At 47.6% G+C, this 21,266-nt stretch overlaps 1 protein-coding gene across 1 annotated transcript in view; it reads left to right on the plus strand.

Moving 5' to 3' along the window:
* Window positions 1-429: 429 nt before the first annotated feature.
* The window catches only part of LOC121698753 (WD repeat-containing protein 70), a 58,991-nt gene continuing 38,154 nt past the window's right edge, over window positions 430-21,266 (plus strand). Inside the window, exons 1-9 of the mRNA XM_042081099.1 lie at window positions 430-504; window positions 1,626-1,679; window positions 1,786-1,869; window positions 1,983-2,076; window positions 2,206-2,452; window positions 4,911-4,970; window positions 5,701-5,834; window positions 9,346-9,499; window positions 12,696-12,772. Of these exons, the coding sequence (XP_041937033.1) occupies window positions 489-504; window positions 1,626-1,679; window positions 1,786-1,869; window positions 1,983-2,076; window positions 2,206-2,452; window positions 4,911-4,970; window positions 5,701-5,834; window positions 9,346-9,499; window positions 12,696-12,772 (920 nt within the window). The 5' untranslated portion in view covers window positions 430-488. The remainder of the gene's footprint in view (window positions 505-1,625; window positions 1,680-1,785; window positions 1,870-1,982; window positions 2,077-2,205; window positions 2,453-4,910; window positions 4,971-5,700; window positions 5,835-9,345; window positions 9,500-12,695; window positions 12,773-21,266) is intronic.

The raw sequence follows: 21,266 nt of genomic DNA on the forward strand, positions 1-21,266 counted from the left end.
AAGGTAATGTTTGTTTCACGATTCTCGCGAGGTTTGGCAGGGCGCCGCTCTTGGATGTTGCATGGCTGGTTTTCTCGGTAGGGACCATAGACTGTAAAAAATAGGTAGGGACTCGCTAAATCTATGCTAGGTGAACGAATCGCCTATTACAAGTTCGTTTACCATCAAATTGGCTTCATAAAGGTGAAAATCTTGCATAGTGTCCCTTTAAGGCCCATCTCTAGCATGTATGTGTGTTTGTGTGTGTGTGTGTGTGTGTGTGTGTGTGTGTGTGTGTGTGTGGGGGGGGGGGGGGGGGGCGGGGCTATGACTCCAGATGAACCACATCGATCTGTAGGCTATGTGCTGCTCACGTGGTCTGATTGTCACCAACAGCTAGATGGCAGCAGAGTTGTTCTCTGACCGCAGTGCGAAACACATTTCCTCTTTGCTTCATAATGTTAAAGTTTTGTTTCCGGGTCACGCAGCTTGCGGGGTTAAATTAAACCATGGAGCAGAAAGAAGGTAATATTAACTTTGGGTAACTCCTGTATATGTTGCTTTTTAAAAGTTCATATGCACGAGCTCTAGATATAGCTTACACATGATAAGAGGATGTTGTATAATGAGACAGAGGACTGAACGTTGCGTTTGTAAACGCTGGGCAAACTTACAGCATTTAATGCTGGCTAGCCTTCACCAGTTCCAAGATAACTCATCCCGTAAAAAAACACCAAGGTGTCTGATTATACAAATATTTCATGTAAAGTTCTGTAACAAATGCGCAGGTACTATCATGATATGCTGTCGTTCGTTTTTATTATGTAACATTACAGGGTTTACCTTTTGCTAATTCCATGTCGTCAGCCAACCTAAATTGACACTCATAGCTAACATGTTTCATGTGTATGATAATGTTATCGCTAGATTTTAGTAACATTAATGCTCTGGGATCTTTCTTGGGGGCGGTGGTAGTGTAGTGTTTAGTGTTAGTTATATGTGTATGCTGGGGAGGGGGGTAAGAGAGTGTAAGTGGGCTGCTGGCGTCCCTGTTTCTATTCTAAGACTGCTTGTTTGTTAAATACTATGGCCATCACATCATCTTTAGTCATATGGAATTTATTTATGTTACTGTTATTTTATTTTATGTTTTTATACTTGCCCAGGGACTACAGGTGCAAATTAGCAATTGCTGCTACAACCTGGCCCAAGACATATTTTCCTGGATCCCAGGATAAATGTTATTTTGTGCATTGTCCCTGATTCAAATAAATAGATTTCCATTCCATTCCATTCCATTCCATAGTGGTTAAGGAGCTGGGCTAGCGTGCAGTAGCCTGAAAGTTGTCGGTTCAATTCCCGGCTTCCACCGTTGTGTCCTTGATATGAGCAAGGCACTTAACCCGAAGTTGCTCTGGGGACAATGTGATCCCTTGTAATATAGTTGACATATGTAAGTCACTTTGGTCAAGAAGTGTCTGCTAAATGTAATGTAATAATAATAATAATAATAATAATAATAATCTTTGGTTTACACTCCGGAAACTGAGACAATCACGCTCTTCGTGTTTACTTTGTAAGACTTATCGTTTGACTTGCCTTGCTTAATGACCATTCTCAGTCATTTATTTTCCCAATTGTTGTAGAAAACAGTAACGATGATGGAGACATTTCTTCTGTCATGGGGTTCTCTGGCTTTGGTGAGTAAACATGACATTAGGTTACCTAAAGAGAGGTTGTTGGTCCAGTTCATTGGACCATTTGTGCATGTCAGTATAAAGTTAACATCACATTACTTCTCATCAGGAAAGAAAGCCCGGACCTTTGATTTCCAAGCTATTTTTGAACAAACTCGAAGAACAGCCATTGAGAGAAGCCAACGAGTCTTAGGTAAACGGGGATATAATTGTTAGACTTCTGAGCAATTCTACCTTTCATACCTTGTCACTGCTTCTCACAGCAGTGGTTATCAACTGTACAGTGATGATTTCCATCTTGTACAGAGGATCGACAACTTGAAGACCTTCAGAAAGAGCAGGCTGGTAGCTCTCAAACAGCCAGGTCATCTGATGCATCCAAGAAACCCTCTGTATCAAGGTATTCTTTATGGTCTACGGTTTATGCCAGGACACCAGAGTTTATTTTACAGTACTTCTGCCTCTAAGTTCTTGTAATACGGAATTGACATTGCCAAAGGCTTACTTCCGTGTCTGTGTGTGCACGCAGGAAACAGGAGAGCAGCAGCGGCAGCAGCGGCAGCAGTGGCTCAGACTCTGATTCAGATGGAGAGGGCATTGGGCCCCCACCGCCCCCGGGATTCAAACGATTCGGGGCAGCTGCGGCGGCGGAGGAGGAAGAGGGACTGGTGGGGCCTCCGCTTCCTCCAGGCTACGGAGGCAGCAGGGCTGAGGATGAGGATGATGATGATGATGATGATGATGATGATGGGGACACTCAAGAGGAAGATGATGACGTAAGCACTGTGTTTACCCTGGCTTTGTTTTGGCCTCCATAGGAGAACTTACAGTATGATACGGCTGTGTTCATTAGGAATCCCTCCAGATGGAGAGTGCCTCAATGATCTGTGAATAATGGATGGATTATAGCTGAGAGTACATCTTACCGTGGGTGATGGCACTTTCTTTTGCACACTGTAAAACAGTGACAGGTTAGTGGGTTTCTGGTAGACACAAATAGCTGGCGTATTTTAGCGGGAAGTCTGACTAAAAGGTTCAATTGTGTGCCGTGTTCAGTAATGACAGAATTCTGGGACAGCATTGTCTATAATGCAGACAACCATATTCATGAAAGTGTAATACTTTTGATGTATACTTTTATTATTGATGAAATAATTGGCTAGCTTGAAAGCTGGTTTGCTTAATAATGAACTGGTTTGTCTTAATAGCTTGTTTGTACAGTTTGAAGGAGACTTCATATTTCTAGCACTAGGGGGCAACAGTGTTGCAACATTTATCATGTGCTCCCTCAATGACTCCCACCATCATCTGTTGTGTATGTGAAATGACCCCAACAGACATTTGTCATGCAGTGATTCATGGAGGTTCTCCACATGCTGTCATTCAGACTTGACCACTGCTAAATTGAAATGTCTGAAAACTGACTGGACAGTAGGGAGGTTGTAAGGCTAATCATCCATGGAAGAAAACTATACCACATTAAATCAGATGGGGACATTTGGTCACAGAGCATGACATTATATTATAATGATGTTGATGAGACAGTATATAATTATAAGGCATGCTATTTAAATTGTTTTTCGGTAAGTTCATGTAGCACTATAACGTCAACTGGACAAATAACATGCTGTTTTAGTACTAAAAATAAACTCAGAAAACAGAGGCTTCCCTTCAGTCCATTATGATTGCTTGCCTGTGTCATCACCTCAGTGCTGGCTTGTCACCATATGTGTTGTATATCTCTGTGAGTGGAGTGCTCCTCAGTGGACAGAGCCAGACGGAGGAGCGTTAGTGGTCTATTATAGGTGTTAATGGACTCTTGAGATGATCTGAACAAACAAACAAACAAGCAAACAAACCAAAGCCACAAGGTGATTTGTTTTTATCATTCTTGCAAAGTGTACTAAAAGCAGCGTTAAAGGGGATATTCCCCTGGCTGTCTTTAAGTACAGGTGTGTGTGTGTGTGTGTGTGTCTGTCTGTCTGTCTGTCTGTAACAGTAGTTGTTAAATGTAAATGCCCCATGACTGTGCAGCACAGGGATTTGGTTCAGAGTATTAAAAGAAAAACTCTTACAAAACTACTTTTCTACAAAACTACTTTGGAGCAAACTGTGAACTCAGTGCTCTGGCCTCACAGAGAAATGTTATGTTTTGCGTTCTTTGTGTGTGTGTGTGTGTGTGTGTGTGTGTGTGTGTTGGGAACAGAGGTGTTGTAAACGTCCTCCCAGCGTTGGTTTGGCTCAATGTGACGGAGTGCAGGTGCTTTGCCCTCCCCGAGGGCTGCTCACACTCCACTCTGCTGATGGATGGCCTTCTAGGACAAGTCCGCCCTCGTGATGTCACTGCGTCTGAGCCAGACGCACACACACACATACACATATACACATATACACGTGGTGTTGACGAAAAGCCCAGACTAGACGTCAAGTTTGATGAAAGACAGATCACCCGAAATCAGCAGGCACTTAGGCCACACTCTTACACGTGCTGAAGCTCCTGTGTGTGTGTGTGTGTGTGTGTGTGTGTGTGTGTGTGAGAGAGCAAAGCCGCCCTGTGGTGGGCCATGACATTTTATTTCCGTCTCCGCGCCTATGGGTTGGGAGGGGGTGGCGGGTGTGCGAGACCTTCATCTCTTCCCCTGTGCACCTTGTCAAGTGGCGCCATGATAAATGACAAGTCCAGCACCTACGGGCCGGAGGTCTCCTGACACCCCCTCGTTTCCTCCCCCTCCGGTTGTATTGGCCGCCCGCAGGGTCACCGGCGCTCAGGAGGGACCCAGCAGGCCTTCTCAGACGCAGCCCTTACAGGTGCAGTGCACCTCCCTAAGACCTCCGGGAGTCCTGACGTGAAAGGGTTCTCTCTCCTGGAGCATTAGTGTGGTTGGTGGGTGGGTGGGGGGGGGGCGTCAGTGGCCCACTCCTCAACCTCAACCTTTCCCCCCACCCCCTCCAGTTTTCAGTGTGAAGTTCTTCCCGTTTACTGACCTGTGGGAACCACTAGGAAACATTACTGTCAGACCTGTGTGTGTGTGTGTGTGTGTGTGTGTGTGTGAGCGAGTGTGTGAGATCTGATTTGTACCAGCCAAGCATTGCATCTGCGCGAGTCCTGTTTCGTCTCCGGAGATGCTGTTATGTTAACAGAGAGCATGTTTCAGACCTGCCCCTCCTGCGCTGTTATTAATGTTCTCTTTCTTGCTTTCTCTCTCTCTCTGTTTTTCCATCTCTCACTTCCAGAACCCAGTGAAGAAGATTCCAGACACGCATGAGATCACCCTCCAGCACGGCTCTAAGACGGTGAGTGCTCCCCTCAGTATGCTTTCCTCCTCGCTTCTCTTTCCCTCTCTCCTCCCCTCTCTTTCCCTCTCTCCTCTCCTCTTTTTTAACCTCTCCTTTCGTCCGCCGAGCACTCATCAATTAACGTTCCCCTGGAATACGTCTCCGATTATGTCATTGGGGGAACGTTCTAGAGCATTCCGCCTCAGCTGTTATTTATGTCCGTGCGCCACACACACACACACACACGCTCAGGGCTTGTGCAAGAGTGTGGCGCGAGTGGTCAGCTTTACCGTATATGAGCAGCGCTATATTAAGCCGTGCTAACCAAAGTCCAGTAATTGGCTCGTTAATGAACATTTTTCTCAGTGAACCCCTACTCATGAAGTAAGAGTCCAGGAGAGAGTGGGGATAGGGGGTGGGGGAGAGTGTGTGAGTGTATGAAGTGGCTGTTGAATGCAGGTTGCTCCTAGTAGGAGTCTGCAGTTGTGCATGTGTGTTGTCTGCGTGTGTGTGGTCTAGCACCCGCTGTTCTTGTCTCTGTGCCTGACTTGTCCTAGCTGAGATGCCATTTTTTGCATGTGTGTGTGTGTGTGTGTGCATGTTCCTTCCATTCTTCTGTGACAGTGGCCTGGTTCTGCAGGTGTCTATATGTGTGTGGTCTACTATTTTCCTCCTGGTGCGTGTGTGTGTGTGTGTGTGCGTGTGTGTGTGTGAGACTCTGTGACTGAGCTGTCTTCTCCCCCTGCAGGTGTCTGCACTCGGCCTGGATCCCTCAGGAGCCCGTCTGGTTACCGGGGGTTACGACTACGATGTAAAGTTCTGGGACTTTGCGGGGATGGACTCTGCCCTGCAGGCTTTCAGATCCCTGCAGCCCTGTGAATGGTGAGTCCAGGGGCCTTCCACTCCTCCTACTCCTCTTTCTCCCTTTCTCTCTTTCTCTCTTTCTCTCTTTCTCTGTCATTCTTTACTCATCCTGTCCTGTGCTTTCCTGTCTCATCTCCTTACCCCTTTTCTTCTTTCTGGGTCATTGTCATGAATCCAGCAAACCACCACTTCTTCTCCCACTGTCCTTCTCTTCCTCTTCTCTCTTTCTCTCTACCTCTCCTCTCCTCTGGCCATCCCATCTCTCTGACCCTGTGTCTCTGTCTCTCTCCTTCTCTTCCTCTCCTCTCCTCTGTTGTCCTCTCTTCTCCTTCCCCCTCTCCTTCTCCTCCTCTCCTCTCTTCTCCTTCCCTCTCTCCTTCTCCTCCTCAACCCTGTTGTCCTCTTTTCTCCTTTCCTCTCTTCTTCTCCTCCTCTCCTCTGTTGTCCTCTCTTCTCATTCCCTCTCTCCTTCTCCTGCTCTCCTCTCCCATCTCTGTCCGCTCTATGCCGCTCTATGCTTCTGGGTTTGATGTTTACGCTGCGGTGGTTTCATCTCTCAGGAATGGTCCCCCACTCCCCCTCTCATGTCCAATCAGCCCAGTAGGCTAAATGGACCCAGATGCATGGTCCGGTTGCCCGTGTTTGTCTGTACAAGAGTGTGTACACATGTGTATATATGTTTGTGTTTGTCTCTGTGTGTGTTTGTGTGTGTTCGTGCACGTGTAGACCTGCGCGCGTGTGTTTGACACACTGTTGCCACATGCGGAAGTAGTCCTAGTGTGTAGTGTCTCGTGGGACTGGAAGCCAATGGGGCTTGATCCTCTTCCTGGGACAGTGATTATCTCCACCTCATTGGCACGGCCGCCAACCCTGCCCCCCCCCCCCCCCCCCCATCCAGCTACAGCGCTGCTGTGCATGGTGACAACAAGGTGTGGGTAGAGGCTTGTGGTGGCGACATGTGGTGGACCTCTTCGTGCCTGCGTGTGTGCGTGGCAGAGTTTCCGCTAGAAAAAAATGGTGCCGTCGTTTTCCGGACATTTTGATGATATGCCGGTCAAATATCCTATTATCGCTTCTTAATTAGTCAAATTGAGAAAAAACTGTTGACAGGCTATGTAGCTTAAAAAATTACATAATCAGGCTGTATAGAATGCAACATGTTCATTAGCCTAACTTAAACATGCTGCCTAACAAGATCTAGCCAGTATCTTTTCATGGACAAGAGTCCGCTTCGTTCGTTGTTTTAAAAAGGCTACGTTGTTTGTTGCTGCTACCCACGTTATCTCCAGTGGTGACTGTTTAACTTACACAGATGCACACACACAAGAATGATCGCTCACACCACTACCCCCTAATACTATGCCTCTTTATTTGATAACAATAAATTAAGAAATGTCTCCAATTCTGGGAAATGTTTTTAGTTTCTTTTTCGTTCGGCCGCGGTTCAATGATACAGTTTAATTGTGCCAGGAATTATCCGCGGACCAGCAATCTCCTCGTCGAGGAGGCCCTGCAGATCATAGACAGAACGCGCAGGCCTACTGTATGCTTTGGGTAAAGAACACTTTGCATGTCCAGTGTAGGCTACACATGATAGTGTCTTGGAGTGGCCGCACCCCCCGCAACCCCACTTCCAATGTCACTGATTCCGAAAGATACGCCCGACACTTCTGCTTTTTATCTGGTCGTGGTGGAGTTGACCGGACATCTGAGGCTTCAGACGTTACCAATTTATCATCATCCATCGCGTCTGGCTTCTGAAAAAACTTTTAAGGCTAGTCTGCCTGGGCCTGTGTTTGAACCGCCTCACTCATTTGTTCATTGTTTCACATGGACGTTTTAAGCGTGCGCTTCCTATTTGGAATGCAGCATAGGCTATGCGTGTTTTAATAGCTTAATTTTCAAATGGTAGAGCCTGTTCATTTAAAACCATAGACAGAGGACGTATAATATAGGCTTACATATTAAGGCTTATTCTCAAATTCAGATTGGATTAGGGGACGGGATTATTAGCCAATTTCAATCGGACAATTTGACCGGAGATATTTAATTTGGTCGGACATTTCATTTTTTTCCCCCGGCCAATGTCCGGTAATTACCGGACAACGGAAACCCTGAGTGCGTGCGTGGGTGTTTTTTTTAGTTGTCTTGGTCAGTGTCCCCAACTCCAGAACGGTCCAGCTGGACACTGAGGCACTCAATTCTACGCCTCGCTCTACACAAGTGTCTGTCTGCCAGACGTTCATCTTTGCTCCTGCATCCGCAACGAGATACTCACAGTACTCCTCTCTCTCTCTCTCTTTCTTTCTTTCTTTCTTTCTTTCTTTCTTTCTTTCTTTTTCTCTCTCTCTATTTGCTCTGCTGCCAAAAACATGCTATAAAGTTACAACTTGTCCTGTAAAATGTGAGAATGACATTGGATTGGATGTTGCTTCTCCTTCTATGTCTGTCTTTTTCTCTCTCTTTCTCTCTCTCTCTCTCTCTCTCTCTCTCTCTCTCTCTCTCTTCTTCCTCCTCTTAGGAGCTCTGTGGAGGGCATTAATCTCTCTCCATCAGTGAGCTGGGCCACTTTCTTCCTCTCAGTGGTCTCTCTCTCTCTCTCTCCTCCTCAAACGTTACTATTCTGATTTGTTCTCTGTGAGTTTGTTCTTCCTGACGGAGATCGCAGAGACTTCCTCCTTAGGGTGTCATCCATGTCCTCTGTCTGTACTAGTATGTGTGTCAGGTTGAAAGGCTCAGTGGCTTCCTGTTTTGTTGTTGTGTTTTTTATTTTTTATTTTTTTGGATACCATGACAACAACTTTGTGGGTTTTCTTTCTATCTTCTTGTTTTCACCTGTTTAAAAAAAAAAAAAAAAAAGCCCTCATGCAACGATGCACAGGATTGTCTTTGGAGGTCGGTTCTTGCACAATCCCAGACAGATGGTTTTGACTAGTAGCGGATAAGAGGTGCAGTCCCTTGCGCTCTCCATCTGAGAGGAAGGGCCCCTGGGCTACACTAGAACACTCTGTGAGGCGGGGTCAGGGGTGCAGTGTTCCAGGTGATCCAGTGACCTGAGGGCTCGGGTCACGGGGGCGTTTCTGGACTGGGCTGGTGCACCGGTGGAAACGACCTGGCATATTCCTGCACTGTTGACATAACTCATTGTCATCATTGATAGGGAGCATGTCAATCACTGGTGTAGAGCATGCATTTTTTCCCCAAGTAAACTTTTAGGCTTTATGCCTCCAAATAGGACATCGAAGAGTGACAGGAAGCGAATGGGAGTAGGGGATCAGGAAATAACCACGGCTCTGATTTGAACCTGGGTTCTCGGGGGGGCATGAGGGGGCCACAGATTCCCCTCATACGTGTATGGATCCAATGCTACCACTCTGTGACTTGGCTTGTTAAGTGACACATGCCCTACCTTGCAGCCTCTGCATATTCCCGTCTCTGGCACGGTGGGTTTTAGCCTGAGAGATGGCCACTGGGGTCCTGTCTGACCCTTGTGCTGACACTTGACCATTCTGTCTCTTTTCTCCGACAGCCACCAGATCAAGTCCCTGCAGTACAGCGTGACGGGCGACGCGATCCTGGTGGTGGCTGGGAACGCCCAGGCCAAGGTCCTGGACCGCGACGGCTTCCAGGTGATGGAGTGTGTGAAGGGGGACCAGTACATCGTGGACATGGCCAACACCAAGGTAAGCTGCGGACTGTGGACACAGCACACAGTTGCAGACATAAGGACAGTTCACACCAGGAGCGATAACTAAACATAACGATAATCATATGAGCGTCCATAACGACCAACGATAAGGAAGGTCTCGCCTCATGTTAATGAATGTGACGTCTGAAATGTGATGGATTCTGATTGGCTGTCAACTTTTTATCGTTCTCAAAATCGCTCGGAAAAGTGATCTGCCAACGCTAACGTTTGTTGTTATCGTTATAGTTTATGTGTGAACATATAAGCTTGAGTTATATTTTTTGCCGATATCATTCTGTGTGTGTGAACGGTCTTTTACTGACTGGAAGGGAACAGAAGAGGCAAGCAGTACAGACTCGTGATAAAAAAGTGATACAAAAAAAGATTGAACCAAGGCATTCTTGATATAAAAATAGAAGATTTATTAGCAGGCTAGTTCATAATGGAACAGATAAAAATCTTTCCAGCATATTTTGGCCAACATGGCTTTCATCAGGGCAGCTTACAGACTGTCCGAGCGAAGGAACCCTTCTCTCCCTCATCTTGTTGGCTTTGATCTCCGTCCCTTTTTAGTTCAACACCAGTTAATGTGGTCACCTTGAGACTGGGTCAGTGGTGAAATAGGACCACTAGTGCACATCGGCACTACCAATATGGGCATAGAGTACCAAAGCCATGATGTATATTTTATATATATTTTTTCACTATAGCCTACATTTAAAACAATTTACTAGCTAGAAATGATGCCACACGTCTACATTTAATGCTATTTAAGCCACTTCGAAAGTTTGTTTAGATCCAGTGACTCTGCCATCATGGAAATGGAACGTCACACTTCGGTACTCTATTAAACTGCTTCGTGGGCCCCACTGCCTCAGCAGGGAGCACTGGTAATGTGCAGAGACCAGGCACACTCATGTACTTCCCAAGTAGAGCATAGAATAGTCTGAGACGTTCAGGTGGACTTATTGCGTAACCATTATGTGAAGCTGAGGCAGGCTAGCGCTAGGCTATCAGTGGAAAATGGAAATGATATTATGCAGTGGTCATATGGATATGGTGTCCAGCAAGTAAACTGGCACCAGTGATCGTGGGCAACAGCGAAAGCCAAGTGGCATTGGAAAAACAGGGTGGTCAATGCACACATAACCCAGGCACTGGTAACAGGCAACATGGGCAACAGTAATTAGAGCAGGTGTGTGTGTTTGTGTGTGTTTTTTTGTTTGTGTATGTGTGTGTGTTTCGCATTTGGAGCTGATGACTGAGGGGTAATGAAGTGTTTAGTAAACCCTGCCCTAATGGGGGAAGTGTGTGTGTGTGTGTGTGTGTGCTCGAGCACATGTGTGTGCATCTCTGCATTGCTCAGAGTTTAGTGTGGGGCCAGGGGATCCCTTTAGCAGCCCCCCCCCCACCATCTCCTGAATGTGCTCTGCCCCAGCCTAGCCCACCCCTCCACCTCCTCCACCTCCTCCCGTTCCCCTGGATGTGCTCTGCCCTAGCCTAGCCCACCTCCTCCACCTCCTCCCGTTCCCCTGGATGTGCTCTGCCCTAGCCTAGCCCACCTCCTCCACCTCCTCCCGTTCCCCTGGATGTGCTCTGCCCTAGCCTAGCCCACCTCCTCCACCTCCTCCCGTTCCCCTGGATGTGCTCTGCCCTAGCCTAGCCCACCTCCTCCACCTCCTCCCGTTCCCCTGGATGTGCTCTGCCCTAGCCTAGCCCACCTCCTCCACCTCCTCCCGTTCCCCTGGATGTGCTCTGCCCTAGCCTAGCCCACCTCCTCCACCTCCTCCTGTTCCCCTGGATGTGCTCTGCCCTAGCCTAGCCCACCTCCTCCCCCCTCCCCTGGATGTGCTCTGCTGCCCTGGTGCTCCTCTAATTTACTGCAAGGTGCAGCGGAGCACTAAAGTCATTCTAATGTGCTGTGTCCTCATGCTATCCTTCATCTGTACACACACACACACACACACAAATGGGTGCATCAAACTCTGGGGTTTCCTAGAACCTCCTTTCACTTGTGTTTATAATTGGCAATCCCTTATGTGGCCTTTGGAGTGTTTATATTTGTGTGTGTGTGTGTGTGTGTGTGTGTGTGTGTGTGTGTGTGTGTGTTTTTGTGTGTGTGTTTGTGTGTGCTCTGCCGTCTGGTTCTCCTTAGTTATTGCCAATTTGCTGTCCTGTGTTGTCGGGGGGCTGTAAGTCAGATGTGCATTGCCACGGTGGCTCCCAGTGGCCTATTAAAGGTCCATCATCACTCCATTTATTTTCCCGGGGTTGTTTTTAGCCACTTGGGACAAATCAGCCGTCCCAGCCACCCATCCAGCTCCCTCACTCGCCGTTCCCCCCGTAACCGTGGCAACAACAAGTGAGCGCAATAGCTTGTGTGTTTACCTGTCATCTGGCCTCATCGTTCGACACAGACACAAAAGCCCAAGTGTACGCACACACATTCGTTCACCCAATAGATGAATGTGCATGAGTGTAATATTGAAACATGTTATCGTAAACTTACCTGCATATATATTTTTCGCTTTTTCATTTATTTATTTATTTATTTTAGAGGCTACTGCTTCCCTCTCTTGTGGCAATCCCCTCTTGTAAGCACGTCTTCTCTGAGGTTATTTGTTATGGTTTTAGTTTTTTTTGTTTTGGAATTGTTTTTGGATGTGTGTTGTTGAAGGAGCTCTGGTTGGGGTCACGGCGCCATGATCCCACAGCTTGGAGTACTTTAGCTCTTGGCTGCTCTCTGCTCGGGAGAGGCCTTCTCCCTGTGCTCTTTCCCATGACATAAAACAGTAGACTCAAGCCACTGGCCTCTCAGAAGGCCCAGCCTTTTGCTGTTCGTGGTTCATTTTAAAGTATTTTTTTTGCTTTCATGAAAATATGTAAATATTTCATTAAGACCTCCAGACTCCCGACTGGTGCTTGGACCTCGTTCTTGAAACAAATGGATGACCGTGGTGATGAGGTGCAGGTTAGCAGTGTGCCTCGTGTGTTCTTGGAGTTCTGCTTTATTTTATGACCTGGAGGTCAAATCTTTACCCTAGGGGGGGATGCATAACAGTTTTAGAAACACACACATTTGTTCTGCTTAAACACAGTATGTTAGCTTTTGATGTGTGGTGCGGTCGAGGCCACTGAGGTAGGAGGAGGAAATGCCTCAGACTAACTGGAGCTTGTCTTGTTTCATTTAGGGGCACACGGCCATGCTGAATAGTGGCTGCTGGCACCCCAAGATCAAAGAGGAGTTCCTCACCTGCTCCAACGACGGGTGAGTCCTCGCCAACCTGTTCAAACCATATCACTCTTCCACAGACTACCAAAGACCACTCTTCACTTGACTTGAACACGGCCATGAAGAAGTTTCGTCCAGTTATGGTCAATGAGGGCCACACAATGTCACATCACAGGTCTGGGGTAAATAAATGGCGGAAGAAATTACTTGGAAAAAAAAATACAGCATTTTGGAACCAAACCCTTTAAGTTATAATAAACATAACATGTGTTTCATGAAATGAAACTCATTTTTGGCAATCCTAAGGATGAAGCAAAAAAAAAAAAAGAAATAATCACGTCTAATCACGTTTCCACAGGCTAGTCATCCCAAACATAAATTTAGACCTAAGCCGTCACAGACCACATAAGAGCTCTGGCCTATGACTGGACCAATCATGAGTCAGCTCATGGTCCCTCAGCTTTGGTCACATGAGTGAAAGTACATCAGATATGTCTGCTCGAAGGATGTGAGTAGGCTTCATCAACAGGGACATTTTAGTCGCTGCTCAGTCTTAAGAATATGACTCAGAGATGCGTCATCATGCATTGTTGCTGCTGGAGATGAGTTCAGCCTATCTTCCTCCTAGCCACCAGTAGGGAGTACCATTCGCCCACAGTTAATGGAGTACACTGGCAACCTAGTCCTCATCCACTCACTCACTAGAGATTGTTTCCTTTCATGTGTTGTAGTTTTTTGTAGTCAATGTTTTTGGTGTTACTCCTTCAGCCATCCTTACACCAGAAGACTTTGACAAGATTTGGGAAAGATTCTTAAAAGATCTAAAATTCTAATTTTTTTTCCCTCGGGATAAATAAAGTATTTATCTATCTATCTATCTAGATTGTAGTCTTTTGAGTAAAGCTTGTATGGGTGGCATTAGTTAAAAGACTCCAATCGTTCAAGAATCTTTCCCAAATCTTGTGAAAGACTTCTGATGCATGGGTAGCATAAGGGGAGATAACTCATCACTCTGGCAGGCTCAGGAGTGATTGATGGCAGTTGTTTGCCAGGAGTGTTAACAAGAGCTTTCTGTTGTTTTACAGCAGTCTTTTTCTTGATGGTTTATGAAGACATTTCCTTGCTCAAGGCGTGTGTGCGTGTGTGCGTGCGTGCGTGCGTGTGTGCGTGTGTGTGTGTGCGTGCGCGCGCGCATGCATCCTCTTGCCTCCTGTTCTGTTGCTGGAGCTCATAGTGACTATAACAGCTTATGACAGGGCTTGGTGCTGGAAACTGGACCCTGTCTGGTCCAACTGGAAACACTCCCCCCCCAGTTAGCAAAACCAACCCCACCACGCACACACACACCCTCGCACACACACACAGCAGGGCGACGGTTCGGCACGATTGCGTGTTTGCTGAGCCCAGCAGCGCTGTGCAGATGTGCGGCGGCTTTTTTTTGCCACAATCTGGAAATGTTCCCATGGCACGTTAGTGGCGCTGGGTGTTGGCCAGAGTCCGCTGCTCTGTGTATGTGTGTGTGTGTGTGTGTGTGTGTGTGGTGGGGTCGGTTTTGCGAGCCCATTGTTTGTTGGGGTGTTTTGAAGGCTCATGAAGGTGACACAAGTGAACTCACTCTTATCCACTAATGTGCCCACACACACACACACACACACACACTCCTGCTCCTGCTCCAGCTCAACAGCTCTAGCTACTCCCCCAAGGCTTTCCACAGGCATACCAGTAGGTGTGTGTGACATAGTTGTGTGTCTGTTTAGAGCCTGTGTGTGTGCCTCCATGATTGAGCTTGGGTATGTATGTGTATTCACAATTGTGAGTGTGAGTGTGTGTCTGTGTTGGTGTGACCACAATATTCTGTTTTGTCCATGTGTGTCACTGTGAGTGCATGTGTTTGTCTATTTGTCACTGTCACTGAGGGCTTCGTGTGTGTGTGTGTGTGTGTGTGTGTAGAGGTGGGGAGCAGGGGAGCAGGGGAGCAGAGATAAGAGGCGTGGTAATGCAGCAGTCGCTGTGGATTAAGATGACAGCCAAATGAAAATGTATGAGCTGAGCTCAGCCGGGCTGAGCGCTCCTCTGATAGCTGATGGAGGGGTGTGTGTGTGTGTGTGTGTGTGTGTGTGCGTGCGTGTGTGTGAAGCAGGACCCCAGGGAGTCATGAGGACACGGGCCTGCAGACTGAACCCCACACTGGCCTCCACACACACACACACATACACACACACACACATTCATGCTCTCTTTCATGTACACTCACACACTATACAAAAACATATACTCTGACACACACATGCTGCTACACATGCACACACACACATACACACACACGTATACTGCACATACTTTTAAGCACGCACACACACCATTTAAAATCAGGCAGGTAACGGTTGTTGTTTCCCCAAGAATGGTATGTGTGTCTGTGTGTTAATGGAAGCATAGCTGCGTTTATGGTGTTTCTGATTGTGTGAAGGCATTCATGTGTGTGGTGTGTCAGACAGTAGGTATGCGTATGAGTGATACTTTTCATGTGTGTGTGTGTGTGTGAGACAGAGGAAAAGAGAGTAAGTGTGTCTGTGTATGAGGGAAAGTGTGTGTGTGTGTGTGTGTGTGTGTGTGTGACAGAGGAAAAGAGAGAGTAAGTGTGTCTGTGTATGAGAGAAAGAGAGTGTGTGTGTGTGTGTGTGTGTGTGTGTGTGTGTGTGTGTGTGTGTGTGTGTGTGTGTGTGTGTGTGTGGCCGCTGGCCTCAGGGTCAGATCACAGTGTCTGGCCCAGCATGGCTCTCGGCTCTCTGCAACAGTTTTGCCTCAACCCAAACTTCTTGCTTTGCTTTCGCTCTTTCTTTCCTGCTCTGTTTCTTTCCTGCTTTCTTCCTTGCTTTCACACTTGCTTTCTTTCTTGCTTAACCTTAAATCTCTGTTGTGAATAATTGTCTTTTCTTCCTGGCTGTCATGTCGGTCCACACAGCTGTCGGTTCCTTTGGTTGTTGAGGACAGAGCCGTGGGCTGACCCTACCTAGCAGGCTCTTCTTCTGATCGCCAGGGGGTTTAGAGCAACGGCTGGCGCTCAAAAGAGGGGAGTAGGGGCTGTAGTGGAGCTGTTGGCCACCCTGGTGCGCTAGGCCTTTGGAGGAAGCTGCTTTTATATGCAGTGCTTCATGCGTACTTAAATGGTAGGAAAAAACTAGCAGTACACTTCATAATTACTGAATGAGAAACAGAATCCTGGTCTTTTTGTCTCTCACTCAGAGACTCACAGACTCACTCAAACACACACACGCAAACACACTCTTTATCCAGGCAGTAGTTCAAAGCACGCTTTGCCTGCAGTTTGTTATGGTGAAACCCTGAAACTGCAGTTTCCATAGCAGTGTGATGGCACTGGAGGGATTCTGCCTGGCCCGCTCCACTCCACTCCGCTTGCATCTTCTGGAATGCTATTGTAAAGACGGCATACCACAGATTCCCATGTGTGTCCTCTGGCTCCACTTACCAGTCCTGGCTCCACGGGTAACCACTACAGGGCCACATGTTGAGCCCTCCTCCCCCTCACAGACTGCAGACAAACAGCACAGCTTGGTGTGTTTTGGTTGACCAGTACAGTCGACCAAGGGTCGTGGCCCTGAAGGCCATTGATCAACCTCTGCGGGCTTTGCCGCCCAGCACACCTCTGAAGTTTGATGCGTTATGAGGTCAGTGCTGGAGTTGCGGTGCACGTGTCCGGTTTGAGCTGCCGGTCCACTTTGGCACTCTAGCTCAGGTCACTACCGCAGGTTTGCCACCTGTTGTAGCAGGCCCCGTCTCCTAGAACAGATGGGCCATGAAATCCATGACCATTGGGAGCCCTGTGGAGCCCTGTGGATTCTGAGGCGACATGATCAATATATCTGTCAACACGGTGACAGGACCGCTGAGAGGAGCCTGTGTGTGTGTGTGTGTGTGTGTGTGTTTTGATTTATTTGTGTGTGTGTGTGTCTGTGTATGTGACCGGTCCAAATAGTTGTGGCTGAAAGAAATGCCAGTCACCAAGATAAAATGGCAAACAGATCTACCTCACAGCTTTTACACTCAGTGAGTCATAGTTTTGTGGGAAGTCACATTCAAATGTCTGCAGTTCAGCACCAGGAGCTGGTTGTTTATGTACAGTATTTATGGAAAAACAGTATGGAATAATTTGTACAAATCACTATGATGTCTGTTTAACAGCATGAAACGTTTCAATGAAAACCACGTTTGAAAGGGCTTGATGGACCGGGTCAGCGCTCCATTAAAATGAATTTATATGGATCTTTTGATGCGTGTCACGTGTCACCAGTAGGCGTCGGCCTTGAGTGCCATGCCGCTCCTCTTCTCCATAGTCGAGGGATCAGACTGACGGTGGATGACTTCCAGTCTCGGTGGCAACGATCCAGACACCCTTCAGCGGATAACTCCGAGCTTGTGGCAAATGGGCTCGCTAACTAAACAGCTTTATGCACTCTCACACTCGCCACAGTGCAAGATGCCTGGACGGCTTTGGAATGGATTCGTACAAAAGCCTCCATTAGTATAAGAGCATGAAGTCTGAAGGTGATGGACATTCTTAAAGGTAAAAAAAGGCCCCTGGTGTGGACAGAGCAGTGCATTTCTTTGATTTACATGTATTTGGGCACCGTTCCTGGTTTTAAATATAGCCATGAAGCACGTGGAATTGGAACTCTTGAACTCTGGATTCGTGCAAGGAGGACAAAGCGTGTTTTTGTTATTTTTTTGCCATTGTGAGTACGCTATGTTGTGTCTCACTGGATGTAAGACGACACCTCAACCTTGTGGCTCAATGCAACCTTTTTTTAAAAAATTTAATTTCTCGCATTCCTCGCTTGTCTTGCAAAACACATTTACCATTTTTCCTAGATGTAACCCAACTCTCCGGGGGATTACTCCGAGGCTTGGGATCACCTAATTTGGTCTTTTTCAGGGGTTCTGAGTGCACTTTTTGGGGGACGAAGAGCGCCATCCCCATGGAAACGGGGTGTGAGTTCCAAATCTCTTGGCCCAGCGGAACAAGTCTGGGCAATCAGTTGGGGTTCACCTACAGTCCAGCGAGTCAGCAACTGTAGTCCGCTTTGTAGGTGAAGTGTTCCATGTCCTCTTGTCAGGGAGCGTAGCGTTTGGTGTGTCAACTCTTGCATGTTCAAGATACGCTTACCCTTCAGCACCATGTTTTCTTGCCTAAAGACTCTGGGACCATGAACAGGCAGGAAACATGTGTGTTGTGTGTGTGTGTGTGTGTTTGTGTGTGTGTGTTTGTGTGTGTGTGTGTGAGAGAGAGTTTAATTGGACACCCAGCACGGCAATCCTTACCAGGGCTTTCCCAGTTCAGGCTAAAATGAATAAATTGTAGCCCTTAATCAGCTCAGGAAGGAGCTGTTTGGCTCCTACTCAGTGCTGTGGTCGTGCTGCTGGAAGGGTCTCGGAGGCCCACGGTAGTAGGCAGCTGCTCCCCCTACTCGCCTCTTCCATTCTGGGAGGGAACATGATTTGTCCCCCTGCTACTTTCTCCTGTTCCCTTCCCTTTCATAGCTCCAGGAACAATAAACGACCCCCCCCCCCCCCCCCCCCCCACACACACACACACACACACACACACACACACACATCTACAACCACCAGCGGTGACGGCCAATGTGGTCCCTAATGTGGCCCTACCGCAGGCGTGCTTTGATCAGACACTCTTTCATTTCTCCCCCTTATCATCCCTCCATCTGAGGCTGTTCTAGCCACACTCGTCTGCCTGGGATCAGAGGCTGATAGCATCTGACGGGTGGGGCGCGGATACATGCTTGCATGTGCGTGCGTGCGTGCGTGCGTGCGTGCGTGCGTGCGTGCGTTTGTGTGTGTTTGTATTTTGTGAATATAGTACCATGCATGCATGTGTATTAATTTGGCACATGGACCGTGTGTCTGTGTGTGTATGTGTGTGCGTGTGTGCGTGTGTGTGTGCGTGTGTGTGTGTGTGTGTGAGAGAGAGATCAGCAGGCTGAGCTGGTGGGTTTATGTGTGAGTGGTCACGTCAGCTCATAAACTGGCTGTGCTCTGCTGCGGCTGTATGGCCTGTGTCTCTTCTCACCCCGCCGTCCCCTGTGTGTGTGTGTGTGTGTGTGTGTTTGTGGCTGTGTGTGTGTGTGTGTGGCTGTGTGTGTGTGTGTGTGTGTGTGTGTTTGTGGCTCTGTGTGTGTGGAGTGACAACATAGTATGGAAAAAAAACACGTGTCATTTAACAGTTCTCAGTCCAGTTGGCCAGAGTGATGCAGAGTGATGCTGTCAAACATACAGGCAGTCCCATATATCATCGGCTTTACCAGCGACACATCCATGTTTGAAAATAAAATAAAATAAAATAAAATAAAATTCCATTCTAAATCCAGCAAAATGAGTGACTACCTACAGAGTGACCGCTGTGAGATGCTCAATATTCTGTGACTCTCTCTGGTCCCCATGTTTGTTTGTGTTTTTTTTTTTGTTGTTCGGAGGAGAGTTGCAAGCCATTTGGTTTTCACAATGCCCCCACCTGCCATGTGGACTAGAGATGGACATCTGACATAGAGCAGGTGGCCTCATCCCTCACCAGCCGCTGAGCCCTGATGGCCCTCTAAGCAAGGCCCAGAAGCCCTGCCAGCATTGCCATCACTCAACATGTCTGTATGGCACGGCTGACGCTTCCACCTTCTCCGTCATGGCCATGCCCAATCATGATGGAGGACTTCCTCCCGTCTGAGACCTGCTGTGTGATGAAAACCACTCCAGGCATAGGCAGGCTGAGAGGGGGCGAAGGCTGGTGTCTGTTATCCTAGCGTGTGTGTGTGTGTGTGTGTGTGTGTGTGTGTGTGTGTGTGTGTGTGTGTGTGTGTGTGTGTGTGTGTGTGTGTGTGTGTGTGTGTGTGTGTGTGTGTGTTGCCTGGCTGTCTAAACACACTGGGTGTGTGTGTGTGTGGTGGGGTGTGTTGTCAGAGACACGTGTGTGTTTACACTCTTGGCTGGACGTCTGTGACCCCAAAGGGTCAGGCTGGTAAAAGCAGCCACTGCGAGGGCTGGGCTGTGGTGGGAGAGCACCTCTTCTCCTCCCCACATCTCTCTTCATTTCTTCCTCTCTTCTTTCTTCCTCTCTTCTGTCTTCCTCTCTTCTGTCTTCCTCTCTTCTCTCTTCCTCTCTTCTCTCTTCCTCTCTTCTGTCTTCCTCTCTTCTTTCTTCCTCTCTTCTGTCTTCCTCTCTTCTTTCTTCCTCTCTTCTGTCTTCCTCTCTTCTTTCTTCCTCTCTCCTCTCTTCTCTCTTCCTCTCTTCTGTCTTCCTCTCTTCTTTCTTCCTCTCTCCTCTCTTCTCTCTTCCTCTCTTCTTTCTTCCTCTCTTCTCTCTTCCTCTCTTCTGTCTTCCTCTCTTCTTTCTTCCTCTCTTCTTTCTTCCTCTCTTCTTTCTTCTCTCTTCCTCTCTTCCTCTCTTCTGTCTTCCTCTCTTCTTTCTTCCTCTCTTCTTTCTTCTTTCTTCCTCTCTTCTTTCTTGTCTTCTCTTGATGGCTCTTTCCCTCCCTCCTTCTTCTATTCACCATTTGCACTGTGGTCTCCTCGTTATTCTTCCCTGAGTCCATCGTGTACTTGACCTCACTACTGTCTGTCTTCACCCAGAATTCCCAGCAGAGCGTGGGAACCCGTTTCATGGGTCTGCTGTTTAAGATGGAGGTAGAATGGAGAGGGAAATGCGTTGGGAGAGTATTTGCAGAGTATTTGTTGTGTTTGGATGTGTGTGTGTGTGTGTGTGTCTGTGTGACACAGTGAGTTGGAGAATGCGTGCATGGACATGTGTTTGTGAGGGCCGCTCAGTCTGGCCGTTGAGTGGTCAATCTTTATTCCTCAGTGACCCAGAGTGCCCCCCCCCCCCCTCTCTCTCCTCCTGTCTCTCTCTTCCTCTCTTTTCTTCAACTCTTCTCACTACTTCACTTTTTCCTGGCTGAGGCACATTGCTCTTGAATGCACTGAGGAGCAGGCTGTTGTTTGCTACAGAGGTGGCGGCGGCGGCGGCAGCGACCTCTCGACCCTCCTATTTTCCCATCATGCTCTCTGCCTCTGATTTAGTGCTGTGTCCTGCCAGTCACCTTTCTGTGTCCTGTATCTACTGCGGGTCTGTTCCTGCTTCACGTTGGACTCGGAGGTTCTGGATTAGACCAAACGAGGTTCAGCCGAACTTTTCTTACTGTTTTCTCCCATAATTTATCTCTGACCGGAAATATAGTTGTGAAGCTGAATATCAGTGTAAATGTGTGTGTGCCCTTTTATCTCCATGTAGGCCTAGCCGACTGTTTAGGAAAGACTGAGAAAACGTGAAGTGTGCAGTGGAATATGTGTTTGAGAGGGAGCACTCTGTTGACATACACACAGTACATACGTCTGTGTGATGTTAGAGTTATGGTAGGTGTGGGTCCCTGTGAGTTTTTTTTTTTTTTTTTTTTTTGTGTGTGTGTGCGCACATTCGCCATGTCCACCCGGCAGCTGTAATGTGTTGAGC

This window comes from Alosa sapidissima, chromosome 23, assembly GCF_018492685.1.
Source record: "Alosa sapidissima isolate fAloSap1 chromosome 23, fAloSap1.pri, whole genome shotgun sequence".
In the NCBI taxonomy this organism is placed as follows: domain Eukaryota; kingdom Metazoa; phylum Chordata; class Actinopteri; order Clupeiformes; family Clupeidae; genus Alosa; species Alosa sapidissima.